The sequence below is a fragment of the Argiope bruennichi genome, chromosome X2, assembly GCF_947563725.1.
Source record: "Argiope bruennichi chromosome X2, qqArgBrue1.1, whole genome shotgun sequence".
Classification (NCBI taxonomy): Eukaryota; Metazoa; Arthropoda; class Arachnida; order Araneae; family Araneidae; genus Argiope; species Argiope bruennichi.
This window is the reverse complement of record NC_079163.1, coordinates 68,178,436-68,204,677: the sequence shown is the minus strand read 5'-3', so window position 1 is coordinate 68,204,677 and position 26,242 is coordinate 68,178,436. Positions and strand designations below refer to the sequence as shown.

The following is a 26,242-nucleotide window of genomic DNA, read 5'->3' as shown; positions in this document are numbered from 1 at the left end:
AGCAATAAAAACGTCTAATAAAATTGCGATCTATCGAAAAATATCGATTTATCACATTCGATATATTTTGATGTTGAAATATGTTCAGCACACAAACTTATTACTAGATATTTATCTGGTTTAGTTTAGTTACATTAACGTCTCATTTTAAAGCAACACTAGTATTTTGGGACGAACCTCATAATTTTGAACCGCGGTCAGATGACGAGGTCGACACCTGAGCTGATAACCCTTTCCAAACTTCCACACCACACCAGCGGAAGGATAGATAATTCTCTGGAGTGAGTAATTAATCCACGCTCATGTAACATCTCAGGAGTAGAAAGGAATACATCATGTTATCCATAAGATTAGTTCATTTAGCAAGTTAAACATAAATAGAAGAATATTTTCTTGCGACTTCAATCGCCCACTAAAAACACACAATAAATAATCTTAATCCTTCCGCTGAGTTATTGATTAAAATATCTATATCAAGCAACTATTTAGCTTTCTATCATTTTCTTTCCATTATTGAAAGATACCGATATCTTAGCTATTCGTTTTTCATGCTAACCAAATCTTAAAATAAAAAAAGAGCCGATTTGAGTAATTGAAACAATTTCTAAAGAAACTTCACTTTTCCACTATCAAATTTTCTCAATGATGAGAGAGCTAAAATTGAATTTAGAACATTCAAATTAAAAAAAAAAAAAAAAAAAAAAAAAAAAAAAAAAAAAAACGCTGAAATTAAAACAATCTTTTAATAAAAAAATGTCACCACGAAAAATTCTTCTTGCAAATCTTTATCATATTATTTTACTTTGGTCGTCTACCTCTCCATTAAGTCTCACTATCTTGTTTTGTATCTCACAAAATACTCTGAGAGAAAAGGGAAGAATCTTTTTTTTTTCTATCATTTTCTCTATGGTTTAACTTTTAATTGCTCCTAACGAGGAAATGTTTTGAATATTAAATTTTAATAAGCACAGAAACCCCCGGCTACAAAAGTATATTCATTACAATATTTCCATTGGGAGAAAAATTCAGTAAATGATCAGATATCATAAGTTCCCAAAATGCCAATAAGAAAGATTGTGTCTACTTTCTTTGTGTAACTGTCCAATTAAATTTATAACTATACTGTAACCAACAGAAGTGTTCCATCGCATCTTTCACCTCCTTCTCTATACGACGACAATAATGATTCATCCAGCATATTTTGAATTAGGTACACAAAGACATAGAAAGCACACATACATTCTACCTTTCGATAGATTAAAACCAAACCTAAACGCATATTTACAATTTTAACTCTTTATTGTCCTCTAGTATATATTCTTATAACCTGCAAAAGATTTTTTTATCAGGATTCAGAAAAGTATTTTAAAGTTATAAATAGGGTAATCAGATTCTTAAAATTCGATTCAGCTACCTTAATAGCTCTAAAATGCATTAAGTCTATAGTAAAATATCATTTAAATTCAAAAGTGGTAAATATGCTTACCAAAGCCTGTTCACGATGTGTTTTCGTAGCGACATTAAGTTCCAGGGTTTGTCATTAAATTTTAACTCCTGAGAAAGTTTTCAGGTATGAAACACCATTGTGTTGTGTTCCTAATATGTCTAATATATTCTTATATTTAATTATCGTTATGTGTTATTGAATTTAATTTAAATTCAACAAACATTTTTAAAAGTGAATAAAAGCTTGGTGCAGTTGGAATTTCTTAAAATTCGGAATCTTCCTATTAATGATTTTATGCATATTTTGACTTCCTTTTTGATGTATTGATTATTTGAATACTGTAGTTTACGACATTTTAGTTCATTTCTTAAAGCAAAATGTGGCTAAGATATTATAAATAAAATTGCATCAGTTTTATTTTTATGCAATGTAGCAATCCGCCAAGCCAGCCTAATAAATACAAAATGAGCTTCAAACTTTAATCTAAGACTTACTGAATTTGAATTCTATGATCTCTAACTAAAAAAGCGGTATAAGTATGCTTACCAATGAACATTCGATTATATTTTTTACCTTTAACACTCAGCGGTAAGTATGCTTACCACTGACATTTTTCCCTGATCGATCTCTGGTAAGCATATTTATCATCCCTTATTTCATGAATTAAATGTCAAATCAACGAATTTTTGATGTTTTAGCATTTACATCAGCGGTTTATCATGATATAACCCTACAAATTTTATTTTTCAATGCCCGAAATTATGCTCTATAAATGGTTAAATTAATGATCATGTACTGAAATTTACTCATACAGCTTAGAGTTAAGTTATTGAATGAGTCATTGAGTTTATGCAGATACACAATCAACCAATGTGGTGGTTTAATCCGAAATTTTATACAAATCCGCAATTCTAATGATAGTACCATACGCCAAATCCATTTATTTTAATTCATGCGAAAATGTAATAATAAAATCATTCAACAAGCCTTCAAAAGAATTTATCTCTCTTTACATTTTAATATTAAAATCTCTGCTTTTTAGGAATTTACACAACATTCTTGATCTGTGGCCAGATAATTCCATTCACTCCAATGATGATCATGGACGACAGTATCTACAAACTCTTGGAATTTCCTTCAGAAACGAGCCTATTCTATTTATCGAATATCTCATCATATTCATTCGAAAAAGATTTTGGGAAATTAACACAATTTTTAAAATGCAATTATGTATTCTTAAATAAAATTGAAAGCTATACAATGATGAGCCAACTTCTGAAGATCGATAAAAGCACAATACCGATGCAAAGAATTAAATAGGAGAGGGGACAAATTGTATAACAATTTTTGGCATTAAAATAATCTCACAAAATGGAGCAATTTTAAGGACTTTGCGCCAAATTAAGTTTTAAACGGACGCAAGTTATTAAAACTCATTTAAAAAATTTAAATACGGTCTTCAAATATGGTTCAAATAAAAATTAAAATACGGTCATCAAATATGGTTCAAATAAAAATTAAAATATGGTCATCAAATATGGTTCAAATAAAAATTAAAATAGGAGACTATTTTTCCTTTTCATTTTGAGTGAGTACCGACTCCAAAACTTGGGAATTATTCTACATTTATAGAAGATAAGATTCATTGAAAAAAAAACGAATTTGAGGCAATGTATACAGCAAAAGAATTTCTATTTAATCGCATAGAGCGCTTTTAGAGACTGGCTGATCAAATCGTCGGAAAATCATCTTGACAGATTCTTCGGGTTAAAAACTATTTTTAGTTGGATATAAAATTCTAAGAAAATGTGAAAGTATATTTATGGATCAAAAAATTCTCTTTCTCTTTTAAGAGATGACATAAAAAAATTATGCATTTTGAGGGCAAAAATGTGCTATTTTGCATAGTGATACAAAAATGTATTGCACGAATATATCGGTTGAGAAAGTTTCAATAGATTCTAAGAAAGAAAAAGATGAGATACTAAAGTGACTTATAGAAATGAGGACATTACAAATTACGTCAAAAATTATATTACAAACTAAATTTGTTCTTAGTACTTTTCAACGAATAAGAACAAATAAACACTTGTGAAAGGAAGGTTACCACTCTGTTAGATTTGAACGACTTTTGTTGGAATAACGATTTACTTAGAAGTTAGAACTGAATAGTTGAGTACAGAATTCGAACTTCTACCATTGAGCTACAAAGTCCAATCACACACAAAAAAAAGTTCTTCATTTCATTCTTAACAATACAATAAATAATCTTAATTACCTTACAGTTCTGTTTCTAAGTTTCTATCACAATATTAAAACAATAGGAATGTCACAGACACAAATGTTCACAAACTTACAATTACTAAATTTGTAAGTGGCGAGATATGCATCCAAAGTTTGCACATTTGTGTAGCCTCTTGATGGCCGTAAAAATGGCTCTCCTCAAAAGATGCTGGAGACAAAATTGCATCTCAGAGACTAAGCATGGAAAACAAAACAATAACAGGAAAGATTAATTTAACAATAAGCAGTTACCTTTTTTGTATTTCATTTACTCCCTGTTTTTAGGCTGAATTTTCAGTTATTATGCAAGATCCAAATTTGTATCACTGCACATTGCAGGATTAGAAATCTTCTTTAGGTTTTGAAGTTAAATTTTATTCTAGTCGTTTGAATTAAAATAGATTCATCCACAAATTATCAGTAAATTATTAACCAAACTTTCAATAACTTATGAATCCGTCGTATGATTCCGAACTATTTCTTTTAAACCCATCAGTAATATATTAGTGTTGTAAATCCTTTCCCTCATAACTTCTGAAATCAAAACAGACTTCTAATGTGTCTATTCTGTCTATTCTGTATTAAACTATCAACCAAAAAAGCAATCATTATGAAATTCAATTAAAAGTAAATATTCCCTCGTCCAAAACTAATAAAAGATGCATTGTATTTAGAGAGCATTAATGCCGCATATCTAAAACACAAATGAACTTAACCAATTAGAAATAAATATTAAGTTAAATGCAAAAATGGAACCAAAAAGAAATAAATGATGAATCGGGCCTGAAGACTTTCTGAAGGGTCACCTCGGGCAAGGATTCAAACCAATTATTTTTTTTATGGGCTTTCGTCCAAAATATTGACCCCTCGTGAGCCGAAAGTTCCAAGAAGTTGAAATTTTGGAGATAAGAATTAGTATCAAAAAATCAAAGACCATAAATTACACAATAATAAGCAAAATAGTATTTCAAAATTTAAAATCTAAGCAAGACCACAGAAAAATTAAATCAAACCAAACTACAAAAAGACCATTTTATCATAAAACCAAAAAACAAATATAAAATATAAAAGCAAAGAACATACCGGTTGAAAGTAAAAATTCCACAAACTTGGTGAAGAAAATAAACCTATCAGTTCAGATCCACAACTTTAAACTAAATTCAATTTTCCCGCGTTTAATGCTACATGCTCCTATAATATTTACGTCTATACTACGCCTCGTCATCATAAGAAATAAATAAAACGATCTCAGCTCCATCTATTGAGTTAAAAATCAAAATGAAATAAACTAGAAAGCATATGTTTAGTTGTGAAAAAATACAATATTTTAGAAAATAGATAAACCTTCTCTTATTAAAATTTCTATATTGCAAAAGTTTTGGGGAAAATGATTAGAAGTTAGATTTTTGTTGCTTCAATATAAGAAATTTTGTTACTACAGATTTTTCTCATTTTAATTTAATTTAAAACTTATTGATTCCAAATTGAGTGAAAAATGCCGCTTTCATTCATTGTTTTCTTTATTATTCTTCGAAACCTTTATAAAAATTTCAATCTCCTACATTTGTAATATATATTGCATTTTATTTTTATATTTGATTTCGTTTACCTGGTATCAGCTAAATTATGATTTTATTAATAGATCTAATCTAACTTGCAAATATTGATGTGGCTCGTCCTTTAGAAACGAGTCCAAGATTTATAACTTGGCTTCGATTAATATAATATTACAACTTCTGAAGTTTAATAAAGGAGCAAACTTGGCCTGTCTCTTTTGAAGCCTGACCATTATATTCCAATCCATGTTTGATGAATTTGCTTGCATTCCTAACTGTACTTTTCGAAACAAAATCAGTTTGATTATTTACACAAAGGAACAGTTAGTTTTCGAATTAGCTATCTTTAAGCAATCATCCATGAAAACATGAAAAAAAAAGGGGCAAAGTTCAGTACAGTGAGTATTCATTCATATTTAGAAACCAGTCATCATAGGCATAGTTTAAGATTATAATCAAAATTCTCAAAATAGTTTGAGACTTAGAATGAGTGCTATTTTGCTAACTTGTCCAGTTTCAACTATAAAAAAATGATTTATGGTGGAAAGTTAATAAGTTGTGAACCTAAAAAAAAAACTTAAGAGGTTATGGACAAGAAAAACAATGCCAACAGATAGTTCTGTACGCGAAAGATAACTGTAGGCAACTTTTCTCATGATGTCAATTGTTACAATTTATTAATATAGTATTTTCTGGAAAAAATTAGGCAAAATTCAAATTTTTGAAAATTCATTGTCATATGTACTGAACCATATAGTTATCATATTATATATAGTTAACTTTTTGCATTTCACTCAATTTGCCACAAATAAGAAATTTATAGCCTTTTCAAAAATGCTTTTCAAAGTGAAGGATCAAGTAAGAAAACGTTGTTTCATTTTCCCCTTTCTTCTTCCTCTCTTTTTCATCTTTTGTAACGGATTTTATCTCAAGAACTAAAATTATTAAAATGTATGCATTTTTAATACATTTTGGTAAAGTTTTATGTAAAAGTAGAGCATTTAAAATCGCTACTTTTCTTTGAGTTCTTACATAATTTTTAAAAACATTAAGGATTTAGTTGTGCTTCCAAACTCTGTTTCTGTACCAAGAAAAAGATTATATCTCCAAAAACACAGATCCTGAAGTATCTTCCGCGATGGACCACTGATCTTCCCGTGATCGCTGTATTTTCTGTTTAAAATTATTGACAGTAATTCAAAATAATTTAATACTTTTACAATAATTTAAAGCATATTTTTTTGAAAATTCGATGGAAAATTTTTGATACGAAAGTTGCACGGAGCTCTGTACTTCATTATGCATTATAAAATGATAAAACAACTGAAACTTTCTCCAAAAAGGGAGGCGAACGCAACTGCAAATTAAAGGCAAAGATAAAAATATATATATAAGATATGATGGCTTTAGTTTTCTTGGAATAAAAACTTATTGATAATGGAAATGTAGTACAACAAAGTGAATATATAAAACATGAAGATTGTAGAGAAGTGTACTGCAAATACTAACGCCATAATCACCAAGATTTTGTAGGCCTATTAGAATACTTTTTACTCCTGAAACTGTTAATGAAGCCAACGAATAAATAATATATGTAGAGAATTCAGCAAATAATAATGAAAACCATTATTAGCATTGATGAAATTTTTCCCATGGGACACAAATTCTAATTAATTAGGGTTTCCCTTAAAATATGCGATGCTATAACAAATGATAGGCATAAAATTATCTGTGGCATCATTTCAAAATATTTAAAATCAGAAATAATGGAGAAGGAAGAAGTCATAAAATCTGAATCCCTAACTTTTTATTTGCCACTCTTGCATTCAAAAATTCTTTTTTTTTTAATTTATTGCATTTATTACATAAATTGTCAATTAAGAACTGGAAAGTACGAATCAAAGATTTAAAAAAATTATTAGCCGTATCACCAAGAAAAAAAAAAAATGCAACCGAATTCAGAATTTATTGAGGCTTGTTGATGCATTTCTAAACCTGGATACGAAAAACAACAAAGATCTAAATAACTCAGGAAAGGTTTTCCAAAATCAATAAAGACTTCAAATACCCAGAAATTTTCCAAATCATATCAAATGGGTATCAAATCAGAGGCGTAACTAAGGCGAGGCAGGCACTTGCCCTGGATCCAAAATTAAGGAATCGATTAGCTGTATTTAAAGGGAAAGGTACTTTTTTAAGCTTTTATTCACAAAATACTTAAGAATTAAAATGATTTAAGCCAAATCTTTGACAAACCTAAAAGACTAATTTTTTTTACCGCCTGGAAATCTACTAAAGCTGAGGTTTTCAAAGCAAAACAACAAATAGTATTAAGTTACAGAAATTTAATGACCAAAAGCCTTCTCTCTATAAGAAGTTGCTTATTTTAAACATTTGTGCCTAGAGAGAAAGAAGCAGATAGGGGACGGTGAGGGATAAGCTGGAATCGATTAATAGTTGGAACAATTAATTCTACAGGGTTTCTCACATTAGGCCTAAAGGCAAAATGCTACAGCTTCTTCAATATTTGTTCTGATTCGATAACTGTTCCTTCTGAAGTTAGTGAAATAGTGTCATTTCACTTTCAAATAGACTATTTATTTCTTTTTGCATTGTGTAAAAGGAGTTCAGCCCTTGCAAGAATGTTTTGAAAGAAGTAAGTTTACTCAGTTTCTTCATTACTCTTACACAACTTTTAGCTCTGAATATTTATTGATGTTAACATAATTTATATATTGAAAATACGTTAATGATATATTTTGAATTTCGTTTCATAAAACCAGATGCAATGTCACTGCCATACTAAAAAAAAAGAAAGAGAGAGAGAGAGAAAATTGCATAAATTCTTGCAAGTACATGCAAGTAAAATCTATCAGTAGATATTGACATTGAGATTAAGATAAATAAAAAGGATTTTTCAAATAATTTATGAAAACAAATAAGAAATAAAAATTCAGTTTATTTCAAAATTTGAAGCATCTTCTTTCCATACTAAATCACCAAAACATTTTTATATTAACAAGCATTACAATTTGCCTAGTGTGAAACCATTAAACTACTTCCATTTGGTAAGAATTTTTAAGTATAATTCTTAAATTTAATGCAATTATAATAATTTTAATACAAAATGCATATTGGAATGAGATATCTTGGAGAAAGCTTAAATTATATTCGCGATGAAATGAGCTTCCTTTTTTGGAGCATTGATGCCTTGCAAACAAAGTTACGACAAACAAAGTAAAGAAAAAAACAAAGCGTTATGGCATTTAATGTACTCCGGTTAAGGTGGGATTTTCTGTTTTTTTTTTTTGGGGGGGGGGCATAATGAGTTTTGAATCGCTGTTTAAAATCAGACGTAAACAAAGAAATGTTTCGGATATGTATACCACAGCTCTTGCTATTTGAGCATGCGCAGTTTGAGATTTCCGCTCATGTGAGGATAAGTGCAAAGCACAGATATTGCTGCTTTACACATGCGCGAATCATTGTAAGAAAATAATTAAAATCGCAATTATAAAACTCCTTTTTTTATTTTAATATGACTTCAATATACTAAAATCTTCTCCAATAAATTCCCTACAAAATGGTTCAAATATCTCCAAAATTAGTTAAGTATTTCATGTGTTTTTCGGGTTTCAACATACAGACGCTTTCAAGAGACTTCATTTTATACTATGTATAGATATGGATGTAGCAACAAAACCATAAAAACGTGCAATTATAAATACACTTAGGGAATGAGAATTTTAATTACATACATAATATATTTTAATTTTCAATGAATCACCAAGTATTTCTTTTTTAATACGTAAATCGTATCTTAATTCTTCATAATACTGCTTGATTTTTGATATAAAAATATTATTTCTGGTGTTTAAAAAACCTTTTCATTTTTATTATTTTCTACCTTTCATTCTGTTCATAATTCGGATTACTAATATTGCGGCTTAACATTTCTCAGATTAAAACCGAAGTGGTTCCCTCTCTGTGAGATAAGTTTGATCTAAATTAATATATAAAAAGCTCTATAATTAATCAAATATTTTATTCTCAGTGGAACAAACCAATGATTGAACAAAATTTTAGAAGATGGGGAAAAAAAAAAAAAAAAAAAAAAAACGAAAAATTGGTTACAAATTTTCCATCCTTACAAATATGAAACACGCGAAGTAAAAAAGTCTCAAAGTATTCGAATTATATCTCAAACGTAAAAAGGGGAAAAGCTTAAGTTTTTGGCCCTGGGGAGCCATGTTTTTGTAAGTAATCGGAATCACTTGATGCAAGCAGTCAATGAAAATCTAAACCGTAATTTTACTAACCAACCTCTCATCTCGAAAGTCAAGATTTAGTTGGAAAATTTTTCAGTCCTGAATAAGAGTATTTATGAAAATTCCAGAAATCTAGTTTGTATATGTAATATTATAAGAGAGCGTAAAACATCCAGGAAAATAATAGCAAAAATGTTGCGCAAACCATAAAATTTTTCGTTAAAAAATGGATGTGAAATTTTTTGAATCAAAAAATCTCTCTGAAGATCCTTTTAGTATAGACTTTAGAGATAACTTCCTGAATAGCAGAACAGCTTGTCATAGTTGACTTCATCGTCAGCTGTTCTTGAACACCTGCCTAGGGGCACCGCAAATGTGAGGTGCTGGTCCGTTGGAAGAAACTGCCGTGTTTATCAAACTGACACACTTCAGGCGTGAAAGAAACTGCCTTTTTAGTAATCGATGTATTATTCAGTCACTTCGGACTGCTTATTTCCTGAACAATTTTCGAGCTTTTTTAAATTTTGAAAAGGACCGAATTGAATGCTCTTGTCATCCGTTGTGTCATCTGAGTAGTGGTGTGACAAGAGTGGGATAGGCAAGAAATGCCCTGAGAGCATTACCAGGATCTTAGAAATCAATTGGATCAAATTTTGGAGAGAAGTAAGGTTTTTTTAAATACTTATTCTTAAATTTCTAGTAAAATTTATTATAACTAATTAAAAATTAAGCTAAATTTAATTAATTACACAAGATAACTTCCCAAAATATCAGCCAAAGATATTTTTTACACCATCTTAAAATTCCAACGGCTTTCTTTTGAGTTACATAAATTTAACTGTACAACTTCTCTTTGATTTTAATAAATGTGTAAAAATATTTTCAGATATGATTTCCAATGGTAAATTTCATTGTTAAAATTAAAGTCAAATTCATTTTCTGGCTTCATCGAATCTTTAAGCTTTTTTCTTTTGTTGAAAAATATCACTATACGTCAATTTTTTTTAAATCAAGGTTTAACTTAATTCTAAGTCTATGTAAAGGTAGTATGTGATATTATAACTTAACTAGCATCAGATTTTTTTTCCTCCCTCCGTGTGTGATTTTATGTATAAAGTAATTTCTTATTCCAGGATTAGATTTGTTATATGATATTTATTACATGCTTGTAAATTACTTAAGAAATTTTCATAATTTCTAAAGCTTAAATATGTTCCATTATATATCGCATAAGAAAAAGCATTTTTCTTATATTAAAAAAAGTATCAGAAGCAATTAAATTATATTACTCATTTATGCGATGTAACTAGATTAAATGTGATTTAGATATTTTACAACTAATACATGGTGATTTTTTTTCTGAGGTGTTATTATGAGCATAGGGTAATGCATATTATATTAATTATAATTAACATACAATATATTTAATACATATATGAGTGATTTATGTGGTTTCTATCACTGAAATGAGCTAACATATATACTTTTAGATATTTTTGGTAGAGCATTTCATAATAATTTTGTTTAGTTTTTGAGTAAAAACATTTACAGCAATTAATTTGTATTTTATAATTTGCTTAAATATATAATTTATAATTAGCTAAATAATATACGATTATTAAAACTTAAATTAGCTTCATGCTCTACCAATGATAAATAATCTTATTTCTATCTCCTTTTTTAGTAAGTCATTTGGTCTAACCCATTCAAAACAATTAAATGTAATATAAAACGTTCAGTGAAAAACTACAAACATTTTCATTTTTTTTGTACCAAAATTTAGTTCAAATAGTATTAATACATTTTTATATGTTTTATTTTTTCGTAATAATTAATGCTTTCAGCATACCAAAAATTGAATGAATTCAATAGCTAAATTAAATTTGGTTGACAACATGAAATTAATGCGGCATTAATTGATGAGGACAGCAGGAGATGTCTAGTTTGTAATAATATGTAATATTAGTTCGGAAATATTTGGTATATTTTAATTTAGGCTTAACTACAAATTCAATATCAGTTTTCCCTGTTATAAAATTTCATAGGAAAATATGCAGATTACAATTTATAAAATGCGGGGTTGAAATTTTTTTATATATATGTTCGTTTTATGCAGACACGTTCCTGTATTAAATCGATACAAACCAACTGAAAATATTAATGCAGGCAGAAGCATTTTCATCTTCTTATAGAGAAGGGAATCGGAAAGGAATCCTTCTACTTTGCCAAGCAGCGATAATTATTGAATATTCTTATAGTGAAGATGAAATAAGTAAAGGAAGCATTTAGCATTCTTAGCAAACGAACCAATACGTGAGTCATTGAATTTTGCCCCACTTCAGGTATTTTTCAGTATTGAAAGGTCGAATCTTCTTTCTGTTTTCTAGCTTTTGTTTTTCTCTTTGGCGCCTTAGATGCATTTACAAAACATCGAAATAAAGATGGATAATTGTGCGAAATACATTGCATTATTTTTACATTTAATAATTTAAACACGAAGAGTAAGTTTTTTATTTGGTTTCCTGGGTGTGTTTGTTCAGAGGAATTTACTTTATTACTAATATTACTGTTTTCAGTGACGTACTGGATTTGAAGTTAGAATATTTCTATAACATTTTTATTTTTAAATTATATTCGTTTGTTGTAGGATCAGCGGAGTAAAATGGCGACGAATTTTATAGACTTGTAAATTTTTTATTTAAAATGCTTGTACCAGATGTAGATGTCTACATTTTTATTTAGATATTAAAACACGAAAGATTTACACAGTGAAGAAAGGGGCGATATGATACTAATTCGAAATTTTCATGGAATTTGAATTTGTGCATGAAGTGCCCGTGCTAGTGTTTTTTACGTCAAAGGCTTCTGGCAATACTGAATATTTCAGATAGCTCTAAAGGAAGGCTTTCTTTTATTTGGCCTGTGGCAGTTACTATTTTTTAATTCAATGATTTGAGGCTATAACTATTAGACTAATATATATCTTCATAAAAACATTCATGCAGTAGAAATGAAGATGATGAACTATTGTGTAAAAAAGGGGGGAAATTCCGATGTGTATGGGAGAAAAATTATCACGATTTCAAAAGTGTCAGGAAAAAATGTCACGAACTGGCAAAATAAAGAAACAGAAGAAAGAGAGATTGAAAAGAGCTTCAAATAAGTTACAAAAAAATTTTTTCCTTGATGTTAATTTTGTAAATTTCAAAATCTGAATGTTTTTTTTTCCTTGATTATTTCAAATGCCGAATAATTGTGTTGCAAAATTTCTTGATTTAGGCGAGGTTGAAATAACTGATAGATTTAATAAATTGAACAAGATGCGATTTTCTTATAATTTACTGAATAAATGAATTGAATGTCAACTATCCTTGGAAAGTAGGCCTCCAAATATGGAAGTTCTGTTTAAAGGTATAATCACAGTTCAGCTAGTGTTTAAAAAAGAATGAATTTGTTTTAGGAAAAACACAATTACCTGAAAACACAGGCCATCTTGAATAAGAGAAAATATATACATATATATACAGAAGAACGCATCGATTTTAAATGGCCGATATTGGAGGAAATGAATGCCATAGAAGACGGTTTTTATAACATATGTTAATTTAATATAATATTAACATCATGATTATATTTTAAATTATTCTTATTTCCTGTGATAAGCACAATATTCAGAATAAATAATGTGTCTACATCCTTAACTTTTATTTTCTACATTCATCTCATTCTCATAATTCAGTGCAGAAAAATTCAAAATAAATCAAAAATTTGAAATTTGATCTTTGGTTCAGCGATAATTTTAACATAAAATATAATAGTTGCTCAAGCCCAATCATGATGTGAGTAAATAAAATCTATCATGTAATGGTTTTTTTTTACAAAATTAATCAGTTTTTAAGCCCCCAACAATTTGATACTTTTAAGTCATGTGGTTTTATTAGATTCAGGTTGTCCCAAAAAAATGGAACAAGAGCTTACTTCTTTAAATATCGTATTTGAGATATCCGTTCAATTACAATGTTACCTTAAATAAGGTAGAAATTGTAAGAATATACAAGTATATATTTCTGTATAGGCTAATAATAGAAAGTTTTAAAAAATAAAATTTTTAGACAGTCTCCATAGTGTAAAAATTTCAGTTAGTAAAATGTCTTATATTCATGCATGCACGTTTAAAGGTCAATACTTCTATTTATAAAATTTGCTGATATAAGAAAATTCAAATTTATTGACTAAGAAAAAATATAACTCACTGGCAAATAGTAATTACTTTTTCATAAACGACTTTCGGTCATCCAAGTAATTTTATCGCAGTAAGAGTCATGAAAATATATTTTTTATTTAATTTACATTCCATGAAAATAGCTTTTGTTCATTCCTTCTAATGATCAAAATCCATGGTCACTTTTTAAATATAAAAAATGCACTTAATTTTTTAATGCGAAAATTTTTATTATGTTTATAATAATTTTATTCGATATCCCGAAACTGCTTATCCATCGAAAATTCAAGATTACTGTTAAAGTTCGATGTATAGAAAAAAATCAGAGAATTAAATGAATGAGAACCGCACGAAAAAGTTTCGGCGTTTTCTGTAGAAAGTATTGTCTATTAAAAAAACCCAAACTTATATTACTTTCATCCCAAAAGCTAAAATAGATTTTTAAAAATACTTCAATGATAAACCAAAGACTAAACCATCAAAAAGAAAGCGAGCATCGTATTGAAGGAAAAGACGGAGGAGAAGCATCATGTCCTAGTTTAGCATCTTGTTTAGCTTATACTTAATAAAAATCAAATTACAAACTTTCGCATCAAAATTTTGCAATTTGTATAACTATTGAAATGTTGGAAGATAAAAAAAAACCTATGAAAATTAAGAAGATAATAACATTTAAAAATTAAAAGGATAAACTATAAAAAACGTTTATATTTTTAAAAACATTTCGAAGAGCAACTGGCAGAAAAGTATTTTTAGAAGCCAGTAAAAATAGGGTGCGAAACGCATTTTCGATGTTTAGATTAAATCTTGCTAGCTTGGATGGCCCTTACGAGGGAGTACCAGTTAGTAATACACATAATTTTGTACACAAAAATAAAAAACCCAGTACATAACAATATGAAACGGAAATGAAAATATTATCAATTTATTAATTTTCGGCGTAACTGCCATTCATGCTGATCCAACACTGGATCAGTTTGAAAATCCTGATCTCCCTTCGGGCCAAACTCAAGGATTCGAATGGGAAGGTTTGGAGTACCCACCCATACATTTCTCGACTACGCAACTTCGTTTGTTTCGATCCATGAAATCCACTAATCTGTTAAAAGTTTCACTCTTATGACGACCTCATAACTGGCCGACGGCGTTCTATGAGACCAGGATTTTCAAATTGATCCAGCGATCCATTTATAAAGTTCCTTCTCATCTTAATTCTTTCTCTCCTCAAATTGAATGGCAGCTAAGCCGAAAAGTAAGAAATTGGTAATATTTTCATTTCCTCTCATTCATTGCATTTTTTATTATTGTGTACAAAACTATGTGTCGTAGTTATTTATATCTCCTCATCCATATGTATTAAGTTAACATCGCTCTGATAGATAATTCTTTCTTTATATCTTAAAAACATTTTGATAGAGAGAGGAAGAAACTTTATTAATTATTTCTTAAGTGATCGGATTGTTTTTTTTTGTTTGTTTTTTGTGGCATAATTATTATCACTGCACATTAAATTATCACTCATAATACGTTGGTCACAATAAAACGTCACAATACGTCACAACAAAAATACGTTGGTCAGTGTTCATAAATAGCCAGTTCCCTGAGAGATGCCTTTTATATGTTGAAAAGCATTTTCTCCATTAAAAATTAAGCTACTGAACATGTAATAATTGATAAAGCCAATAAATGAGGAATGTGAAATAAACTTTTTGAACACAAAAATATTTCAATAAAAATCCTAAAAATTTATCAAATGAAATACTTGTGAAGAGATCGTGAAAGCCATAAGTTTCCGTTTTATCAATAATGTTATTTTTAAAAAATTTGCCAACTTTTTATAATTACTACTTTGTTTTGTTATTATACAGATACAATTTTCCTGTTTTATATAATTTAGAATGATGTTAAAACATTTTGAGTTCATAATCCCAGTTTCATTCATATAAGCCTTAGTTCTGCATGTGATATATCCGAATTTTACTAGCTGTAAATGAAGCATGGGATAGATAATCTATAGTAAGTTATTATTTATGTTATGTTATTTAATTTTTTGCTTACTAATGAGGGATTTTGAACAAGTTGCATGTATATAGAGTTAGTGCTACATATTCCGTCACAATCTCCAATTCTCATCTTTACACGGGTTTATTTCCTGCTTGTTTATATCTTTGTATTTTTTTAAGATAAGGAGTTCATTAGTTCTCAACAAAATTTTCTTTTAACATCACATGAGATAAGCTCAGACGTGTGTGTGTGTGTGTGTGTGTGTGTGTGTGTGTGTGTGTGTGTGTGTGTGTGTGTGTGTGTGTGTGTGTGTGTGTGTGTGTGTGTGTGTGTGTGTGTGTGTGTGTGTGTGTGTGTGGAAGATATGGAAACACATTCAGAGCGTAGAACTTATGTAGCTTAAAAAGGGGATTTTCCCTAAATTTAACAGAAATAGCTTTATTTTAGATGCGCAGTGCCTCTAAGAACCGTAGGAAAACTACTTACAACTCAGAGATAAAAATGAAGTTCGAGTACGCTTAACCAAAAAATACTTAATTTTAGGAACAAGGAAGCATTGAAATTATATATATGTGTATATAAATATACAGAATATCTAAAAAAAGTGAAGAAATTTTTTTATTTACAATTAGTGTTAACTTAACAAAAATTTGTAATTAGAAGTATATGCCTAAATACAATATTTGCACTTACTTCTAATTCCAAAGTTCTATTAAATAAGGTGGGTTTAGTTTGGTTATATTAAAGTCCCGTTTTAAAGCAACACTAGGACTATTTTGGGACGGACCTCGTAATTTTGAAGATGACGAGGACGACACCTGAGCTGGCACCACCCTCTCTACACCACAAAAGCGGGAGGACGTTTGGCTCAGACGTTTTAGAGTGCACCAGACCCTCTTACACGAAGGTTCTTCGGTGGAATCGGGTTTCGAACCTGAAACTCTCCTGTTCCGAAGGCGAGACCTACAACCAGGCCACCGCGGCCTTCTTAAATAAGGTGGGAAACTGTATGGAAACACTTTGACTTCTGTGGAGGCTAATATTTAAAAAATAAAAATAATTAAATTTTTATACTTCCCCCATATAAAAGTGTCAATTAGTAACATTCATCTACGTACGCGCCAATTTCCATGTTTCTATCCACAAAATTTGCAAAGATACGCTTATTTTTAAATACAGAGGGACTGATCACAAATTTAAATGGAAATATTTATTTTATAAATGCAAATTTATTCAATATGGAAAAACTGTCGTATTCAAATATTTGTCAAATAGTATATCATTCATTCATTTGAGCTTTTAAGAAATTTGCTGTTCACGCGTTATATTGGTCGATAATTGCTTCAACTTTATAAGAAAGAGAAGAAAAACTTGAGAAACTGAACATTTAAAAGAAGTCCTGGAAAGCTGAATAAGAAAATAATTTTTTTTCTCATAATACTGCGATTTTCAAAAGAATTACATATTTCATTAACAAGGATAGTTTGGAAATGCTGACTTTTTATGCTGTATGCAATCGTATTTCTGGTCTAGATATAAAAGAATACTAATGCCATTTACCGAATTCCCGGCATCCTTAAGAAAAATGTGTTGACAGAATCGTTTAACAATTGCAAAATATAGAACTCTTACTGCAAGAATTGACATTTTGATTTAAATCACTCTCATGCTAATGTATGAGCAGTCAGTCTAGAATTCAACATTCCAAAGTTGATAATGTAGAAAATATTTGAACATAATAACTTGCATCCTAACAGTATTCGTGGAGTACACAGACTGATATAACAGTTACATGGACAATTACAGAATTTTATGAACAAACTTTTATGGGTGGACCCTACTATAGGAAATCACACATTGACTACTACGACCTGTCCTGAGGCACATGGATAAATTTGAATGACAGGACCGCCGCGACAGCATTGGAGGGAACTAAGGCTGAGTCCTAAAGATCATTACTGACCACGGTAAAACTTTGCCAGGGGAAGCACATCCCATCTTCGGTAAGGGGTAGTCGACCCACATCATTTCTGTGCCTACCCGGGTGGCGAGCACCAACCACCATACTGGAAGCTTCTCATATCTGATGTTTCCTCCCATTGGGTGCTTACTATAGATAAAATCGAATTCTTCTTTTTTGAGAAATGCAATTTGGACGGCCGAATATTGTTTTAATCGAGTTAAAAAAAATTAATGAACTCTTTTACCTATAAAACAGTAAATGTGAGGTGTGGTGTTTTTGGAAACACTTTGCTTCTTCCAGTTTGGATAACAGGGTACTGATATGTATATGATAAAGATATATTTAATTAATTTTGTATGGCTTTATGTCTGAACTAACGGATGAATTAGCTTTGCTTGTACACCCCGTATAGATCTTTGCTGATGAATTCAAAAAGCCTGTCTTTAAGTCACATGTGATGAACTCGATTGTATATGGGCACGTATTGTTCAAAGAATGCAAGTTTATATAGGTATCGCAGGTGTCCCTTTTCAAAAAGTTTCTAAGCTCTCAAATTAATGTATCAATTTACCATTTTTAAAAATTTAATAACAATCAATAAACGCATTGTCATTTTCGGATTCTGCACTTTTAATAATCTTTCGTGATATGTATATTATAACTGAAATTCACAATGAAAGTCTGGCAGCGCAAACATAAGACACAGGTATGGAAAAAATATCTAAATCAATACATTTGCTTTTTAATATCTCAGCAAGTTTTACTGATGGAATCATGATATGTCGTATCTTTATAGATGAGTGTGAAAAAATCATTTTATTCTCTGACGTTTTTTCGCTATGGAAATCGTATAAAAATTTAATTTTTGTAATTTTTATTATTTGTAATTATTTATTAATATATATCTCATTGCAATAATTAAGGAAATAAACACTTGCTACACAGGGTAGTCTTCGCATTTCTCCAGTTTACTTTCAGCCTTTTTCCTTGTTTTACATTGATGATCTCGCTATTGATTTTTTATGCGCACGCGCACGCACGCATACACACACACACACACACACACACAAACATATATATATATATATATATATATATATATATATATATTACAGAAGCTCGAAAATAAAATAATAAAGTTTGTGATTGCGATTAGGCAATTTGAGACAACAGATGCAGGTAAAGATTTTTCCTCTTGTTTATAAGATGAAGCATTAACAAATCAATACCTGGGAAACCAAGCTTCTCTAGGGAGTCTTTTTTACAAAATCGAGTTTTTTTGGAGAAAATATTTAGATACGAATCACATACTGATTACATATGAATATTTTTCAATCCTGCCTACATAGGAACTGGTCATCTAAATAAAAAAATAATCATGAATGCACTTAGTTAAATAATTTATTCGGAACAATCTCTCATATTAGAGTACTCATTTTACAGTATATTTATCATTACTTATATTTTTGAACTTACATTCAGTTTTACCGTGGTGAAATTGGGTCCGAAATGGTGCTATCTGACATTGTCAGCATGAGAGCAGATAGTAAAAGGCTCTAATAGTTAGTTATAAAAAAAATATTTTTTTATGGGTAATATCGCATTTTTTCACGAAATACACCTATATAGATAAACTTAAAAAGAAAAAATACTAAATATAAATAAATAAAACTAAAACCGCGATTCGAACCGAGGATCCACAATGCACGCGTCATTCATGTTGTTCTGACCACTATACTGCACTGCCGACACTTCGGAAGTTGAATAGACTTATTCTAATAATTATAAAAAATGTTATATAAAATCGCGTTTTACCAGGAAAGACACCTATATATATAAATTTAAAAAGCAAAACTTTATCTGAACATAAAATTTGAGCCAAATCGTTAGAGCCGTTTCCGAGAAATACGAAATAAATTTATATATATATATACAAGAATTGCTCTTTTAAATCTGTAAGATTAAGACACTTAAGATGAAAAAAGCATTCGATGCCTAATAAAAAAGTTAAGAAGATTAATGGAAAGGATTATGTTATTCGCTTTGATTCTGAATAAGTAACAAAGTAGATTATGTTATTCGCTTTGATTAAGATTACAAAATTCTGAATAAGTAACAAAGTTCCCTTTAATACTGAAAAGAAAATCACTTTGATATTTTTTTCTTTCTTTGTACTTGGGTAAAATTTTTTAAAAAATGCTGTTTTGGTCGAGAAATTTATTTTATTCTAATTAAATTAAATGAAAATTTTTCATGATTTTATGAAGTCTTGTATAACATTTTCAGAATAGAAATTTTCATATTTCCTTCATTTTCCCGTACAGACTTTTTGCTTTCAAAAATCACACAGAATTTTTTAAAAACGTAATGAAACATTGCTATTAGAATCATAGATGTACACAGATTTTAAAAATAAGACTTTGGAAGATATTTATTCTAGCATTTATGTATGAAAGATTTATTTTATTCTTATTTTATTTTATTTTAGATTAGTTTAAGTGCTTATAACATCTCAGTTAAATAACCAAAATAGTAAAGAAATCTAAAACTAAAGACGACTAATCCAATGCACTAAAACATAAACCCCAAACATTAAATTACTTATACTTTCCACATAAAAGTAAGCTCTATAAAAAATAAAAAATAAACTTTAATCATTAAATTCCAGTTTTGCTTTAATTTTGAGGAATTAATTAAAAAAACAGTTTCTTTCGTCCTGAGTACAATAGCAAAATCCATTTCATTTTTAATGTAAAATCGATGAACCCCAAAATGAATTTTTTTCCGAAAACAGGTTCAACTTTTCACTTTTGAATTGTAGTAAAAAAATAATATAAAACAGTGCTTCATTTAATTTTATATTTCCAAAAGTCACGCAAATTTCTGCAATATTTCAAAGTGATATTAACAAATTATGACTGAAAATCAGGACATATATTTTTTTTTCGAAATTTTACTTCATTTTAATAAATTGCTAATGACATACAAAGAGCACGCTTTATTTCCAAAATAGCAATCAAGCTCTTTCGAGAGGAAATATAAGAAACCCTAATTTTTCCACGGAAAACTGTAATAAATTTCGAAAAATATATCACGTGTTTGCTTTTCATGAAAATAAATGCAGAATTTATATACCCTGAACAAATTCCTGTCCTTCAAAACTATTTAGTAACGATTGTCCATCAATTATTTATTAAAAGTTATTGAAAAATTACAAGAAAAGGATTAGTTAAAAAATTAATCATAATAGTTTAAAAATTATTAGTATTACAATTAAAACCAAAATTAAATTCAAAAATTTCTTAGTGGTATTTCTGGCAAAGTAAGCATACCATCATGTATCTGAAACTATTAAAATTACATATTTTGCTTGAATCTATGAAAACCTCGAAATTAACTTTAAATTCAAAAGAGTTAATCATAATTAGTACTTCGTAAACTAAAATCAATAGGTTTGCTGAAACACGTGCTTGTAGGAAAAACATACTTCATAAAATTTTAATTTCGAATGACGGATTTATTAGAAAAACAATCAATGGAATCTAAAAAATTGTTAGTATACAATTCCACTATTGACTGAAGAAATTTTTATTTTATGTGTTAAGCTTAGATAATAAAGTATTGAATCAATACACAAGTTTCATCCTTACAGAGGAAAATTGTAATTTTATCAGGACTTGTAATATCAAAAGAAAATCGGTTAGAATTTTTGATAAGTAGAAAATGCAGCTTAAATTTATCAAAACAAAGCGAACCTTTAAAGACCATTTTACGTTCATGCAATTAACAATAAAAAAATTTATATAATATTGTATAATCTTTTTAACGATCAAATTTCTAGACATTCGATATTTATTATAAATTTTTCAAAAAGAAATTATTTCGTAGTTATGAAATATAGAATACGTAAGAAATAGAGGATTTCTAACTCTACAAAATGTATGAATAAAAAATATCAATCTACTTTGATAAAATATTATCCCAAATAGTCTAAAAACGATTTCATGATATCCAATGAATGTTAAAATATTAATCTAATTATACAAATAATAAATATCGTTAAATGAGTCAGAATTATTCGAAATGAAATATAGATAAAATACTAATTTAGGGTATACTTTTGTGTTTAATACAAGAAATTTTCCAAGAACAAAACTTATTTTGATAGCCTTAATAAAGATTCGCTTGTTAAATTGAGCTTTAGAAAAATATTTCAAATATAATAGTGGGTTGTTCCATCAACAAACAATAAATCTCAATAACAAGTTGTTGCATTCTATTCTCCTTCAATGAAAGGTTTCCAAATAATTTATATCCATAAATTCGAATATATTTCCTCCTATACATTATTTTACATAACATACTTAAGAACAATGGTAAAAATTGTGAATATTTTAGTAGATGTACTTATAAACAAAATTACCAATACCAAATCCGTTGTGAAATCGCTTTAATATATAGAAAATTCGCTTTCATATCAAAAATAGTAAACAAATCGTCTAAATGAATATATAAATAAGGAAAGTTGATGAATATACGCAAAAAAATCCTAAGTACAAGATCAAATGAAATAGCATGCATGAATTGCAAGGAATGACAAAGAAAAAAAATAAGAATTTCAAATTTTATTTTTATATCAGTTCCATTTTATTAAATTTTGAGTAAGAACTACATTACATCTCTCAGATGTTCAAAGTGCGCCAACAAGAAGAAGGATAACCTCCATTCAAAATGAGCACTTTTTTATCCATCTCCACAACGAAACAATGAATGAATAAATGTTATTTTATGAATGCATGAAATCCCTCTCTGAGGATAATAAATAATCATTGCCAGTTGAATCGGTTGCAAATCATAATATGAAATTGTTTGGATAATGAATTTCGCTATTTAGAAAATATCTGATTCGAGAAAATCCAAATAAAACTTTTCAAATATATTTCAACATTGCTAAACAATACTCGGCATCGACTCCAAAATTAATTTTCATTGAATCATTGTGTATCATTTGAACTTTCTTTTAAGAAAACTGTTCATACGAAAAAAAAAAATAGTTTGTCCTAAAGACTTCAGAAGTAATATTGTAGTTCTACATTAAATTTGTACCTTTATAACTTTGAAATACATTTTAGATAAATTAAATTGTTAATCATCAAATCCCAAAGAGTATATTTTAAATCAAGAAGCATTCGCATATTACAAAAATTAATTAAAATTTTGTAATCTTATTTTGTTTATAAGTATAGAATCTATCAGAAATCATTGAAAATTATTAAATATATTTTTAAAGCTAATTTAACTCTTTTAAGCAACAAAAAAATCAAAGAAAACAGGGAGATGATAAACTGCGTTTTTATAAATTACATGGCCTTATCATAAGTCGGTTTTTGTAAAGAAAATAAACTGTGGACAAATCGGTCCATCTACAATGTATATTACGCATTTTAACAACATATCATCTAATACATCATGTATTCTTACCGTATATATATTTGGCTCATAATACATTTTGAATAATATATTTGTAAGTCAAATCTGAAAATTGCTAGGTACTTTATCGCAAAATACATGCAGCAAAAGAAAAGAAAAATCACATTTGTTTTCATTAAAAGCCAAATACATTAACGATTTTTATAAAGATTTCAGAACGAAGCTTTAATGCGAAATAATAAGTCATCTTCATATACAGTGATAAACAATAGAAAATTTGATTCTAAGATATACACTATACTGGAAGAATATGGTACCGGAAGAATATGAAGACATCGAAAACTGCTAGTTTATGTTGTTTTCAGTTTTCTAAATAATAAAATATCGATCACAACCTGTCACTTCTTAATTAATATACTAATTAAGGAAATAACTAAAATATTCTGAAATTTAAGTAGAAAAACTATTTAAATTTTTTAAGGTTTCCGTATTATTTAAAGAAAACATTTACTTAAAACATTATTTAGTAAACATTACTTAGTATTTATTACATTCTGTTAGTGATATTCGTATTATTATCAAAAATAGGACATCATTTTTTAAAAAAAATTATAATTTAAAGTAAAGGATACTGAAAATCAATAAATATCATCTTACAAATTTCTGAAGGTTTATCCGTGAATCATCTCTGGGTAATCGGCAGTGGTAAATAAAATACAGCGTTACAAGGGACTTTTTTAATACAAGGAGCTGAATAAGATCTCTCTACATATTGTATTTCGATAAATCATAGTCATGAAATTAATTTTCAGTTCAAAGACTCACTTCGGGATACAATCTATGGACCTCCATGAAAGAATAGAGAAAATTCTTTCTATTTTTGATATCAACAAAGAGCATATTTTCAACATATGTGTACACTTCAGATATGTAAACAATTACAAAAATATTATTTATTTATTTATTCGATTTTCATGAGAGGAAGATTCTTTTAGAAAATTGTATCGTTCATCTATATTCACCTACAAAAACGACACAAATGACGAAAAAGTACTTTTACAACAAAAACGAATGTATATATTATCGACTTTAGCAATTGCTTGTTTTCTATACTATTTTATTTAGAATTAAAGGTTGTCTACAGCTCCAATAAAAAAAGAAATGATTATTCTTGCGTTCATTCAAAACAAAAAGATTATTCATGAGCTTCCCCATGATGGCAGAGCAGTTTTCGAAATTCGTCTCAATAAAACCCCAGAGGATTTATTTATTATATATTGCCCTTACCTGAGTATTTCTTGTTCTCTTTCCTCTTCTTTCTGTTGACGAAACATGACCCCTTCGATGATTCTGCGCTCCTCTTCCGTCAAGTGGCTGAGGTCCGGAAACGGTGGCTGCATGAGGGGCACGGGCCCCCCAGACTTGTCCTGTGTCTCCGACATGGATGTCCTAAGACTATGAAAATGGAAGACTGGTGATATCCTAACAGATTTCCCGCTCACCAACAGCAAGAGCACACATTGCAGCAATGGCCCCGCCAGCCCGTGGCAGCTGAAAGTTCGAACCCGAAAGCAACTCGCGGCCTTAGTAAAAGAGCATCGCAGCAACCTCTATGGAGAGGCATGGCCGCCAAGACTTTGACTGCACCAGTGCATTCTGGGTAGCAGTAGTAGTAGTAGTAGATGTGACGGCTTTCCTCGCGAGAGCCGGCGAGATTTTGAGGGTGGGCCATCTAGGTCACGACTAAGAGAGAGGGACCCACTCAGCCCTTAGGTGCTGGGGGCAACGGTAAAGCCAGAGTCACGTACATATACATGCACCGCTGTCAGAAGGGAGGGAGGCGTTCATGAATAAGTTACGGAAATAATACGTCAGTCACGCGACCAATCAGCGCCTCTCCGTGGATTGACGTCAGAAGTGGACCATTCGCATGGGGGGGAAGGGGAGCGAGTGATCGTCTGATAAAAATATTGCACGAGTGTCAGTGCTATCGGAGCGCCAAACTTTCACTCGCCTCGAACCTATTTTTCCCTGTGAGACATGGGGAAGGCACTTTTTCAATTTCTCTCCTTAAACTCCTAATTCATACAATGTCATTCAGAGTAAGAATGGGATGAGCGTAAAAATATATTTCATTTACGAAACAAGTTTTTTTTATTTATTAAAAATAATTTATATTTCACATATTCACTTTCTATTTTAAATAATTATTAAGTTTAAAATACTTTATCTATAAAAGGGAAAGAAGTTAAATTCAGGAAGTTTCAATGATTACATTTTTTTTTTTTTTGTTAAAAATTAAAATTCAGTACGATCAGTCAGACAAGAAAAAAGTTTCATCGCTCAACTGAAATTTATATAATCTCAAAGAATTAAATTTATCTTCTCTTTAAGTGATAAATAATAAAAATTTATGTAATCACATATTTATAAATTCCAAGTTTAAAAATAAAAAATAGGAATTCCAACTAAAAATGAAATAAAATTTAAAAAAATTCCAGAAAATAAAAAAAAATAGGAATTCCAACTAATTTCGAACTATATTTCCACATCTGTTTTACAAAATTGCGAAATAATTCAATTTCTTATTAAATATTATAACATAAATGCAGTGTTAAAAAATTTAGATTTAAACGATGAAAGAGTTCTGAATATTAACATAAAAACACAAAATACTCTTTTTTTTAAAAAATTTAGCAAAAATAATTCGCAATCAAGAAAATATCCATATGTTGTATGTATTAATTTCGTTTTTCTCGGGAAGTAACCCGTAACCTCACAAAAGTTGATTTCACAGTTGAAAGTATATACTACAGGAGAAAACGGTTTTACAGAGAATATGTTCAACATGGAGAGTCGAACATCGTTTCAGATGATCTGCATTTGATAAAACGAATTTTTAGAATAAAAATTGGCTATGTTTATTTACTGTAAGCTGTCCTATATATATATTAACCAAAAGTAATCAAGACATTGTTTTGTTTGAAATAAGTTAATTAAAATATAATTAATCATTTCTAAGTAGTGGTCAACAGTTTTTAAATAAAGCAAACAATATATGTATGAAAA

At 29.2% G+C, this 26,242-nt stretch overlaps 1 protein-coding gene across 4 annotated transcripts in view; it reads right to left on the bottom strand.

The window, feature by feature from the left end:
* Positions 1-24,919, bottom strand: part of LOC129960763 (regulating synaptic membrane exocytosis protein 2-like) — a 234,420-nt gene extending 209,501 nt beyond the window's left edge. For all 4 annotated transcript variants that reach the window (XM_056074376.1, XM_056074378.1, XM_056074377.1 and 1 more), the window contains exon 1: positions 24,461-24,919. In XM_056074376.1, coding sequence (XP_055930351.1) covers positions 24,461-24,615 — 155 coding nt within the window. In that variant the 5' untranslated portion in view covers positions 24,616-24,919. The remainder of the gene's footprint in view (positions 1-24,460) is intronic.
* Positions 24,920-26,242: the final 1,323 nt, after the last annotated feature.